Genomic DNA, 13,037 nt, shown 5'->3' with positions numbered 1-13,037 from the left:
TGTATTCAAACAGGTGACACCTTTATTGGGGAAGTCCATCCTTCCCCAGGGAAAGCTGAATCCATCACTGAGGTTTCTGAGGACTTCAGAATGATAAGTCTTTTCTTCCATCCTTGCTCTGACCATCCATACATCCTCTTGTCCTCCCTAGGAATATGAACTACCTACTTCTCCTTGTTATCCTACTCTTCGCAAGATGCAATGCCTGCTGTAGGCCTGACTTATCACACCTCTCATGACCTGAACCCTCCCGTATCTTTTAAGGGAATCATCTCAGCCCTGTTCTCTCGACCTCCTCCTACCTGACCTGTCCTTAAGTCTGCTCCATCTCCTGCTGCCCTCCCCACCCCTCCCCAACATTCCCATTATGACCTTATCCCTCACTCCAGCTGGACATGGCGCCTTCCCAGCAGCAACAAGCCAATGCTGCCATTCAGAGATGTCTTGTCTGAGTTGATGTCCCCAGTAAAGTCCACCACCCCACAGACAATCTCTAGATCCTTGCCAGCCCCAGTGAAGCACAGGTAAGTCATACGTCATCCAGGAGCTTCCCCTCCACTCGCAGCTCCCATGAAGCAATGCTGCCATCAGAGTCATCAGCGTCAGATTTTGCAGGATTAAATGTGTTGGAGATGTAAAGTCTCAGTTTCCGCTTTTGCTGTTATACAAATAGAGAAAAGAAAAGTACACATCCAGTTTAAGTCCAAGACCCAAGGAAGCCACAGGGAAGGTGATAGTTACGTATTTAGTAGAGAATATGCATGTTTAGTACAGTTGCACCAGGTTATACTAGAATTTAAGATTTGGTTATGTATAAGAAACGCACTGAAGTGCTGAATCTGAAACTTCCTTTCAAAAAATACTGACTATACAAACATGCTAAGACCCACTGTAAATGGAGAAAGACAGGAGGTTGCAGGGCCAAGCCTATGAGGCTATACATCCTGTACTTCTGGATTGGATATTTGGGAAATCATTGTAAGAAAAGCACGATATGATGCCCTTCCTGTCTAGACCCTAGCTAGATTGCTAAGACTCAGCTGCAAACCTTTTGCTACATGAATGACTTTCATAGCTGCATCAGTTCAGATTTGGAAATGGCAGTCACAAATACAGCTAATGCTGCAAATTACATGCTGGGCACATCTCTGCCTATCTTCATTCTACCATCATGCAGAGCCTGGTAATAGTCTTCCTACAGACACACACCCACCTACACACACCCCTGCTACCTAACCTTCCTCTTTAACTGCCTTTCACTCTAATCAAACATGTTGCAGCTCCAACTTGCTGTGAGACCTGAGTGGAGGAAGGCACTGTGCTCATCCCTAACCCAGGTGCTCAAGTCTGTGAAAGGTACAATCATGTCTATCTGTTGTCATTTTTACAGGCTATCTAAGGTTTCCCAATCACTGTACTGGCTTATGGCTATGTTATTTCTCAGTGCCCTTCTCTCCCGTGCACCATGTGGAAAACCTGGCCATTAACTCTGATGCATGGATTCCAGAAAAAAAAATTGCCAAAAATGTCTTTGTGGCTCTAATCTCAAATATCTGTTTATAATATAATGACAAAAAGGCTACAGTTGTCAAGTTAATGCAGTCAAAACAACCTTCATACAACATAAGAAAGGAGTAGTCTTGTAAAGCTCTCACACTCACACACAAACATATAGGAGAGAAGGAAGTTATACACATCAGGTCAGGAAACTGAAAATCTAATATGGCACAGAAGAATGTGGGAGGCAGAGATGTATGGCTGAAGAGGAAGAAGAAAATGACTACATTTTGGCCAATCTAGAGAAGACACTGACAGAAAGGTTTGATGCAAATGGAGTGTCAAGAGTATGCACTGAGAGGGAACAGGATTTTCAACAGTGCCAAGAGTCCAGAGAATGACAGGTTGACACAGATAGGAACAGGCAGATAGGTAGAAAAATATTCCTGGAAATCTATATTTTTTTCTCCACCCTTTCCTACAGGATTTCTGTTGCTAAAATGATCTTTCATTGTATAAAATGGTTTTTTTTTAATGCTCCAGAATCTTTATTTGGTGTGGAGGACTTGTGAAGGACTTCACATTTCTAAATTCACAACTCTTCAAATTAACTTGCACATTTTATGCACTGTTCCTAAATTTTATCCCCACCTGGATTATTTGCAAAACTGTATCTATATACATAAGCAGCTTTTTTCTTAGTAGTTCCTCCTGGATACTCTACTGCTACTTCAGATTTATATCACTGATTCCATTTCCTCTTCTTTTGACTTCCAGAGACATTATCTCCATTCTCCCCTTTACCCTGCAAACTCCTTCTCTCTTCATATCTCCCCATATCCAGATAGGAACTGGGTCTGTTTCCTCCGAAGTCTGACATTTCATCACCAAGATCATCCTCTGCAATAACACCTGTATTCAAATATGAATATTTTAGATGTCTTCCTCTCTCCTAGCTTTCAGGCTCTAGCTTCCTTGTACAGTCCACCTAAAACCAAGTTAGTAACAATGTCTAACTCCACTGTGAAATACAAAATACCTCTCCTTGATACTTTCCACCGTTTCCCTTTGCTAACCCCTTATCATTTTTCTTTCAAGTCATGCACAATCCAGATGCAGCTTACATTGCAGAACTGGTCTCCTGCTGGGTTCCCTACACTTTCCCTGCTCTGCCCAAGTCAGAGTCTGCATATCATTTGTTTGTTTCTCCCACATCTCTCTCTTCAATTTACAGTGCTTTCTTCTAAACAATGAATTCTCTTTCTCAAATTTAATCCTTTCCTCACTGTAACCCCTATAAATCAGCCCACTTCTTCCACATCGTCATCAGAAAGGAACTTGGAATAATTATGAATAAAACTCCTAAGTAATGGCTATCTCCAAAGTTATCTTTTGTCCTATTTTCTACATATCTTGATTTTAGATTGAAAACAATTTAACCTTTGACTCCAACATGTTACAGACACTACTGACAACCTGTAAGTACTGTGGAATGCTGAGCCTTTAGTCTCTGCTAAGCAAAGACACTCTATCCAACAAGGAAAATGTGTCACCTGCACTCTGGGGGCTGTCTCAGATTTTGGCCCAAAAGCTACTGAAAATTTGCAACACTATTAAGGCGGTGATTATCTCCAATATGCAACCACAGAAAGATCCGTTCTTCTGACTCATAACAAATATCCAGGAAATCAGTCAAACAGGGCAACTGCAGAGCTGTAAGAGGACCCCAACACCAAATGAGCTTTAAACATAATAAAAATCTTTATTAGAACACAAAGCAGAATAAGGGAGCGTAAAGAGGGAAAACTCACATTTGCTGGATAAAATGGAATAAATAAATTAAAAAAAAGGTTTTGTAAACCAAATTTTCTCCGTTCACATGTCCTTGAAAATGTTTCATTTCTTCAGGCTTGCTCTTATTCCAGCAACTCAGGTTGCAGCAAACCCTGTAGGGTCATTTCTAGGGAGACACAGAGAATCCTCTCTTTTTATTCCTTAAGATCCAGCTGTGTTTGTGCTACTGCCTTCTCTCAGGAGACTCCAAATTTCTCCTTTTTCTTCTGGCTTCTTACTCAACGAGGCAGTCCCTCATCCTTTTTGCCTCACCGACTGCCCTACCCTGCACTCCAGCTGGCACAGTCTCCCCCTCCCTCCGAGGGCTCTACCAGGCCAAGCGCACCTTAGGAGGTGACAAACACTAGCCTTCCTTTCTACAGCTGAGCTACCACCCTTTAAAAGGAACCTATGTAGCCAACTGCAAACAAGTGTCAGCCATCACAATTGTCATAACCACTAACTCTAGACCTGACCTGCAGAGTGCAGTCAGATCTGCCAAAGACGTTCTGGTAACCAGTCTAAAAAAAATGTGAAAAAGTCATTTGGCCATGAATGCTGCTTGAACAGCCAAACATGTCCTCCTCTGTACAGCACTGTACTGACCCAGAAACATTCAAGTCTCCACAGCTACCTTTCTGAAGCTGCTGCCAACATGTCCACCTCCTGTTTGTTCCCTTACGAGTTTCTGTTCCATTTTTTCCTTCTTTCTGCCCTTCCCAGAATTCCCACTACCATCTCTTCCTTGCACACATCTAGTGTTGCCAGCACCACTGGCTCCTCATAAAAGCTACCTGGGAACAGCTCTGCTCAAGACATTCTGGGGGGCTGACTATCTTATTTTCCAGTTCCAGGACTAGACAATGGCACTTGAACTTGCCCTACATACACTTATCACCAACAGTGGTAATACATACTTTGAGCACTGGCATTTAAAGAAAATACATTTAGAATTCTCCAGCAAAACATCAGAACCATAGCTCTACAAATGAACATTTTCTTTGGACCAGCAGGCTCCTTCTCCTCTACCATGACTTTTCTCCTGTCAGCTGCGAGACACTACTATCCCACCCGACGAAGCAAGATCCTGGCAGAGATCCAAGAGTATAGTCTGAATCCCTCCTGAAGGGATCTACCTAATGAGTAACAACTTCAGCACTCACAGCTACACTGCTATCATAAGGATGTCCAGTCCTGCAAGATGTTAGCTCAGAGAAAATATACATAGTCAAAACTGAGCTCAAGGAAGAACACCAAAAGGGCGCTGGCTGGGGTTTTATAGCCACTATATAGACGATAAATTCTCCTTGGCTGAAGACAGACACGCAAAATCACTGCACTCAGTTCACTTATCAGTACTCCTGGGTTCCACAATAATGTCAAGTTTATATCCAGAAGGCTCTGAGAGTGAGGTATTCTTCCATCTGCAGTTGAGCAACTCCATCTCATCCAGGCAGGAAACGATACAACATCAGTTATGTGCAACATGGTTACTTTGCAGCTTAAATACCGCAGTGCAATGTACTTGGGCAAGAAGCCATTGCCCTTCAACAAATTCTGCAAATTTCTTAGCAATGCACATTATAGCACAGATCTAAAGTGTATTCTCCTCTCTCTATGGTGGCTTCTCAGAGAACAGAAAAGCAACGAACCAAAACCTGTGGCCTTGTTTTTTACTGGCAGGATTCTCAGTAGCCTGGAGCAAAAACTAAAGAGAAAACTTACAGCTCTAGGGCAAGAAGAAAGCATCGCATTTCATCTCTTCAGACACCCTGAAACTTTACCACCCACAAAGACAAAGCTCAATGGGGGGAACTTCATGGAGACTTGATCAATGTTGTGAATCAAATAACCTCTTGTCCAAAAATCAAATGCTTAATCTGCTTATTCTCCAAGTGTAAGATACACATCTTTAACATGTATCTTTGACTTGTCTTCAGCAAAATGAACTTGAAATAGCAGTCATATTAAAAAGAAAAGCCTTCCCCAAAAAGCACTGTATTTCACTTACAATTTCTCCTTGAGAAAAGGAAAAAAAAGAAGCATATGCGAAAGAAGAGCGGTCATATCAGTGATGAACTACTGCAAAGGTCTCAGCTACGACAGCAGCACAAACGTCGGGAGAGCTCATGCGGAATGAAACAGATCTGAACAGTAGGCTGACGGGAATGCTGGAGCAGCAGAACTACAGCTTTTTCTCTCTATAAGTTCTTCAATGTCATCTTCACACAAATCAATACTGCTTTAAGTTGAAGTAAATGCGTGAAATGCCAGAAATACATCAAATCCTCCAGAAAACTACCTCTGGTTTATAGTGCCACATTTTTTTTCAGTTTCTATCAGCATTAAATCCCTAAAAAGTAAAGTCAGAAACTAAGTGTCTGAAGATACCATGATCCATGTGCTATCCCCAAGACAAAGCTCCATCGACTGCTGAAGTTTAAGTTTCCCTCAGTGAACTCTCAGGCAGAACACAATACCTCCAGGACACTTCCAGGGAAGTTGTGCTTGGGATTTCAAACAAATTAACTAAGTTATCAGCAGATAGTCCACTGCTGACAGAATCAAGGAAATCTGGCTGCCAGTCCTATGAATAGTACTGTGTTAAGAGCTCTCATTGCACATCTTACGGATGGATTTCTATGTACCTCAACATAGCATAAAAATCTCATGCATAAAGCACAGGAAAGATTAAAATCTGTGTTTCTGTCTTTGCATATAGAGTAACTGTTTTGTGGTCTCACAAAAACTTTTTAGGAAGCAAAAAAACAGTGGAAGATAAAGTAGCATGGAGACTAGAAATCAGGAGACAAAAAGAACAATGACCACTAATAACAAGTGTTCAAGTCTGACCATTATAAAAGAATCAGATGAAACAGAGTGTCCAGATCAGAACCGGAATATAGTGGTATCACTCATCCACAGTAGCAGCAAACAGATACGTGAAAATTTGTAGAAGAAACAAAATTAGTTAGGTAACTCATGACAACAAAAGATGGATAAGAACTTAAAAATGGTCAACTCAAAGCAGGAAAATCAGTGACTTGGTAGAATATGCAAGTAGCGTGAATACTAAAGGAACTGCCCAATATTTACTGAGTTCAAAATTGCACCAACACATGAAAAACACCTGTAGACAGTTCTATAAAAACTTCAACAAAAAAACACCTCCAAAAAAGTCAAACAAATGTTATTGAGGAAAACAGAGAATAGTATGCACAATAGTCTATAAAATCAGTTATAGTAGCTTATTTGGTAGTTGTATACTATACTCTCTCAGGAAGAGAATCGGGAGGTGTATACTGACGGGTGATAAGAATAGCTAGGTGCACTGAAAAATTCTTTCTCTCCAGCGATTGGGAGGACTGAATTTGTTACCTAAGAGAAGAGAACATTAAAGAACCTGAAAGACATATTTAAAATACGGGCTGATCTAAAGAAGGAGATTAGGTGTTTGCATTTTCCTTTTCTCACGATGCAAAAAGCAGAACACATAAAATTATGCCACAAGACCATAAATTCAAACCCGACCAATGGAAGTATGTTATGTACGCTATACAAAGCATAATGAACCATAGTTAACCCATAGAACTCATTGTCACAGAACGCAGATTTAAAACTTGCAGGTTTTTAAGCCAGGAGAGACTTTATTGTCCAGTTCAATTTCCTGTGCAACACAGGCTCTACTCATTCATCAAACAGGGCAGCTCTTTTTAAAGGATATCCAGTGTTTAAAGACTTGACATAATGAAAAATCTATTACATCTCTGATATCTTGCTCTAGTGGCCATAAATATGCACATCGATCAGTCTCAATTGGTCTATTGTTGAACTACTAGCTGTTGGACCAAAGCCAAAAGCTCTTTAAAAAAACCCAAACAAACAAAACAAAAAACAGGGAAGGGGCTGGAATAGCTATATTATGTACAGATTCCAGGAATACCCAGTCATCTCAACATATGAGAATTTCAAAAGATGTCAGACCTTTCTGTGTCTTAATAGAAACTGATCTCTGATTACTGGAATTTAGGTGGAACTGTTACCTACAGTTGGAAGGTTTCTGGCACCTTCCTATGAAGTATTTAGCACTGGAACACGTTACCCAGAGAGGTTGTGGAGTCTCCCACCTTGGAAATGTTCAAAAGCCGTCTGGACATGGCCCTGCTTGAGCAGTGAGGTTGGACAAGATGACCTCCAGAGGTCCCTTCCAACCTCAACCAATCTGTGATCCTGTTACTGGTCACTATAAGTAAGGACCCTGATCCACGCCAGCCTCATAATTCCTGTTGCCGCTGCATGTGGGAGAGGGAGGGTGATTATGCAAGATTTAACCACATTCTCATCAAATACTTAAGCTAGTTTGTGATGGGTTAAGAATGCACACGTACTTTGCCTGTTTCTGTCGAGGCTGAGGAACTTTTTGCTTAGTGGCTTGATTCAGTCCTAACTAGTTAAAAGCAGCATAGTACAGTAAGGCTGCGGGCACAGCTTCTGACAGTGAGTAACTATCCAGGCAACAAGCCAACCAGTAACGCAGTAGCACATGTTGGTGTGGTCCCATTCGCAACTCAGTCCTCTCAATAATAATGTGTGTAAGAACCCCCAGATCAGCCTAGAGAGGACACCCTGGGAACTCCTAGGGCCAAGCTCAGGGGTGCCCAAAAGGAGGCGGACTCACCTAAAACCCACTGACTCTGAGGTGACCCTCAAAGACTGGGTGACTGCAGATCAATATACATGTTAAGGCTAACAACAATAAGACAAGCACACGCCATGACCCAACTCTCCCAATGTATTACCGCATACTAATCGGAGGATATATCTGTTGTCAGGCTGATCTCCTCACACTAGGGAAACTGTAAGCTATTTGGCTTTTTTTTATTTTGTAAATTTTATGGTTGATGATTAAAAATGAGAAAATTCCTAATAAAACTCCCTCAATAAATTGTTTTGTTTAAATTGAAATTGCCATAAATTCTGTTTTGCCTTCAACATATTTCTACTTTAAATGGCTTGTGCAGACGTTTCCCCTGAAGAGCTTTAAAATATCTTATCAAAACCACTGTAGTGCTTGATGGAGTTCACCAGTGGGCCCTGGGGTCACTGAGCTGGCAGCAACAGTAAGTCCAGGTCACAGGTCTGTATCATGTAATGCTTTTCAGAACGTATGAAGGTACAATTTCAAAAATGAAATCTTTGTTTCCCCTCCTTGATTTGGAGAAATTTTGCTTCTCTGACAGTTACAACCTCTTTCTAATTTCAAGCCTAACATTTATTCAGTCACCTTTTCCCCATTTGTTCTTGTGCCGGCATTGTCCGTCAGCCTAAATGTCGATACTTTTCTTCCCCTCTGCCAAAAAGGCGGCCACCCCCCGTCCCTCCCAATTTTTTTTTGTGTTTGCATATAAAAGCTGAGTGACATTCACAAGGTGAATCCTCCTTTCCCTAGGTTGTTCCAGAAGCTCTGTTTTCACATGATCATTCTAGTTTGAACTGTTCATTTTGAGCATCGATGACACTGTGTTCCAGCTTTAACAATCAGATCACACGTCACTAGGGTCTTCTGCAGCAACGCTAGAACTTTTCTGTTGCTACAGGGAATTCTAGTTACTGACCTATCCTAAGATTCTTTTTCTCTCAGTTGCATCACATTAAGTATAAGATTGTTATTATCAAAATAATAAACCTCACCTTTAATGATGTTTCAAATCAATTGGTAACTATTTTATAGCAGAAATTCCTCCAATTAATCAAGATCAGCATGACCATCACAGAAAAGGAAGTACACTGTCCATATGCCACAGACCTCAAAGTGCAGAGGGGAATCTACGACAGCTAAAAAGTGATAGAGCTGCCACTGCTCTGAGTTACCTTAAATTTTCTTTAGTAATCCCCACCTCTTTCTCCATAACGTCCCATGAAGACCGAATAAAATGCTTTGCTCAAGTTGGGGTAAATGATACCTACTGCATTTGTTGATTGAAGTGAGTGCAGGTTTGATTCCAGGAGCTCAATGACAGTAGGGTTCAGAGTATGACACAAAAATCTCCATAAATTATTTTGTTCTTCTGCTCCTAAGAATATCCCTTGGATGCTCGAGGTTTAGAACTCCGTTCATGGAAAAGATGAGAGTCTCTTAGAACAAAAGAACTGCAGAGCTCAGGTATGAGGTGCTGCGGACGCAAGGCATACTGAGCAAAAAAACCCAGTCTTGCCTGAGAGGGCAGAGGACCAGGCAGAAACCCTAGTGTTTCAGAAAAAAATGCAAATTCCCTTCTGCCAGCAATCCAATACCAATTCCTCAGTCATCTTAAAACCTGGAAGCTGGTGCGCCAATTTTGGCTGGGATAGAGTTAATTTTCTTCATAGTAGCTGGTATGGTGCTATGTTTTGGATTTGTGCTGAAAACAGTGTTGATAATACAGGGATGTTTTCGTTAGTGCTGAGCAGTGCTTACACAGAGTCAAGGCCTTTTCTGCTTCTCACCCCATCCACCAGTGAGTAGGATGGGGGTGCACAAGAAGTAGGGAGGGGACACACAGCCATGACAGCTGACCCCAGCTGACCAAAGGGGTACTCCATACCATATGACGTATGGTTGGTGTGTGGTGCTTAGTTGCCAGCTAGGGTTAAACCACAGGAGTGGGGAAAGAATCTCAATTTACAAAACCAGGGAGAGAGATATTGTGACTGTATTCAGACGCTACTACTTTTTTTTAACCTAAAAATGAAGAATTTGGGAGGAGATAACTTAGTTTGAGGAACTGCAACTACATGCAGGTCTGGTAAACTCAATGTCCCACAGCAGTTCACTATGAAAGAGCGACAGTCCCTGGATAACAGGGTGAGAGCAAACCATTGTCTGTGGTGCCAGGGCTTGGAGTAGGAGCCTCGCTTGTGGGATGGGTCACTAGATGCCCTTCTTTCAGCCAGGTGACCCCTGATTCAGGCCTTGGGATGAAAATCATCTCAGTCTTAAAATCATGTTTACATCCACAACTGACTAGTTATCTCAGGCTTAGATAATGGAAAGAAATAGGCACTTTTTAGGGTATGATTTATCTATATTCTTTTAAATAGCTACTTCTGTATGAGAAGAACTGTGCCCTGAACTCCATTGCCTACAGTGACTCTTGCGACAATAAAGGGAGCCCAGAGTGACTAGCTTACATATAAATAAATACAATGTAGATGTCTATACTTAGCCAAATAAATCCCACTCCTGAAGTCCACCATGGCCCTAGCTGTCCAGATTTTCAGTAATGCATTCTTCTTTAATGACATCTACTCGTCTGGAGTTGAGCCATATGGTTTCTGTTTCCTTCAGGCCATGGTGCTTGCTATATCTGTACCTCTAGCCACACTGCAGTCAAACAGCCCTGTCTGTCTGATTCCCTCCTAAAAAGTCCTTTCTGGAATTCTGAGCGCGTGAGTGGGTGGGTCTTCCGTAAAGTCAGTGCAAGGACTCGCAACAAGTGGCATGCAGCAAATCCTGCTCTGCGGACAAGGAATTCTGAGACTCTCGTGATAGATGTAGTCCAGGAACATAGGACTGACAGAAGAAGAGGAGAGAACACGCTCGTACCCAACAGGCAGAAAAAAGACAAGGCAGGGTCTAGACTGGGAAAGCTGGCAGCTGAGAGGGATTGCTGGCAGTGGTAAAGTGAGCTGGCAGGTGGTGAAGGCCGTTTCCCTCGCTTCAACCAGCCTCACAGCCCCAAGGTCTCCCTGCTGTCTGAGCAGTCCCGCAGCTGTCAGCTGTTTCAACAGCGCAGCTGCTCACAGAAGATCCAAGTAGGATCAATAGGCCCAGCATATTTTATGCACTGTCCTCAATCAAAAGTGTTTGAAAAATTTCCCCCCTAAAATTTCTCCAGAATAATTAGTCTTCAGACAGAAAAAAACATCCTGAGCAACACTAGACCATAAACCTGTGGTTCCCAAAGACGGTTTCTAGCTACAACTCAGTCACTGTGACCAATATGATAACTGCAATTACAACTGATAACTCTGAGCAGTTCTGGATATTCCCTACCTATTATCACATACCTCAGACAAATTTAAATTTTTTCCAGGATTACAATCCCAGTTTGGGAACGACTGTTTTAAGGGAAATATTTCAAAATTACAAGAGCTTTGATAAGAGATGGAAATGCTTTTATTGCTGTTACCAATGCTCCAACTATAATAAAATGAAAATACTTAACATCAGAACAACCCAAACTTATCTAGGCTTAGCTCTATTTTGACAGGTCTTGAATTTCACAGCTGTTACATGCTAAGTCTAGACATGAATTTGAAAAACATCTGTTTGATCATTCTTTAGATGTTAACTAGCTGAGTAACTGATATTTAAAATGTGTTTGCTGAGCCCTAGATGGAAACAGAATTTTCTGTCTACAGTTTCTGTAGAGTGTCATGCCTCCTATACTCTTCCCCATTACAGGCCCTGAATATCACCATTGTACAGCTTAGAGCTGGAACTTCATGTACTGGTCAATTCCCTAGTTAAGGGCTTTGCCACAGAATAAACATCTTCCTGCAGATTTACAAATGCAAGTCTAAGTCTTCAATTACTTTTAAACATGGCCAAGTTCCTAGCTGGTTTAAAACAATGCTGTTATACCCACATTACGAAGCTAAGACAAATTATTCCTTCTGAGAGTCCAATCTACTATATACAACACTTTTTGACTACAAACTTCTGATTTAAACCATCTGCACTTCAGTTTCCTATCTATAATCTTAATTTTTTCCTTTTTTTTTTCTGTTTCATGTACATCAATTGGAAAAACATCAGAGGTAAAAGCCTTCCACATCTTATCAGCTAGCTGTACAGTGACAAACAGAATGGAATTTTCATCTTAGTTGGGCTGATACCCATTACTGTGGTACAGACAAGAATGACAGCTTTACTTCACAGTAGACATACAGCTACAAAACTCTTCATACTACAGGATTTACTATATGAATGAGTATGAGCATTCAATACAGTCACAAGAACTTAAATAAGACATGAAAAGAAATTCTTCACAGTGGGAGTGGCCAAACATTGGAACAGACTGCCTGAAGAGGGTGTGAAACCTCCATCCTTCGAGATTCTCAAAACTCAACAAGGCCTTGACAACCCTGTTTTGAGCAGGAGGTTGAACTAGATGACTTCCACAGTTTCCTCCTACCTAAACTTTTCCATGATTCAGCTGAATAGACTCAGAAAACTTAGGAAAAGACCATTTCAGTAGGATATTATGAACAGTGAAGTGTTGGACTTGACCTAATAGAAATTGCAGAAAACGTCATTCATTCTTTCTTACATGAACCATCCTTTTTCAGACTACGTAAATGTGTACATTTTCGCAGGATCTTTATCAATTTTTCTGGAAGTAATTCTTCCCATTATATGTTCTGTTATTCCACAAGTTTAGCTTTTGACTCAATTCTAATAGGAAATTTAATACATCTTGCCAGCACACCCCTCTAATCTCTTATTTTCTTCTTTTTAATCATTCTGATACAAAGCTCCAAAAACAGTGTTTATTTATCCAGAAGCTATTATTCCCCTTATTAAAGGCATTCAGAAACTAGAGCTGGTAATATCCACAGAATTTTCTCCACCAATTTTCCATGCATGCTGCTCCCCAGCTGCTTATTCTTAGGAGCTTTGTCTGACCTGTTTCAAAATACCTTTGTTAATAGGACTTTTACTG

General features: G+C 41.2%; 1 protein-coding gene across 2 annotated transcripts in view; it reads right to left on the bottom strand.

Moving 5' to 3' along the window:
- The window catches only part of SMARCD3 (SWI/SNF related BAF chromatin remodeling complex subunit D3), a 71,381-nt gene that overhangs the window by 22,681 nt on the left and 35,663 nt on the right, over positions 1 to 13,037 (bottom strand). For both annotated transcript variants that reach the window (XM_082309236.1, XM_082309237.1), the window contains exon 5: positions 536 to 658. In XM_082309236.1, coding sequence (XP_082165362.1) covers positions 536 to 658 — 123 coding nt within the window. The remainder of the gene's footprint in view (positions 1 to 535; positions 659 to 13,037) is intronic.

This window comes from Platalea leucorodia, assembly GCF_965183815.1.
Source record: "Platalea leucorodia genome assembly, chromosome: 1".
Classification (NCBI taxonomy): domain Eukaryota; kingdom Metazoa; phylum Chordata; class Aves; order Pelecaniformes; family Threskiornithidae; genus Platalea; species Platalea leucorodia.
Note: the sequence above shows the minus strand (reverse complement) of the source record. Positions and strands in the feature narration are given on the sequence as shown.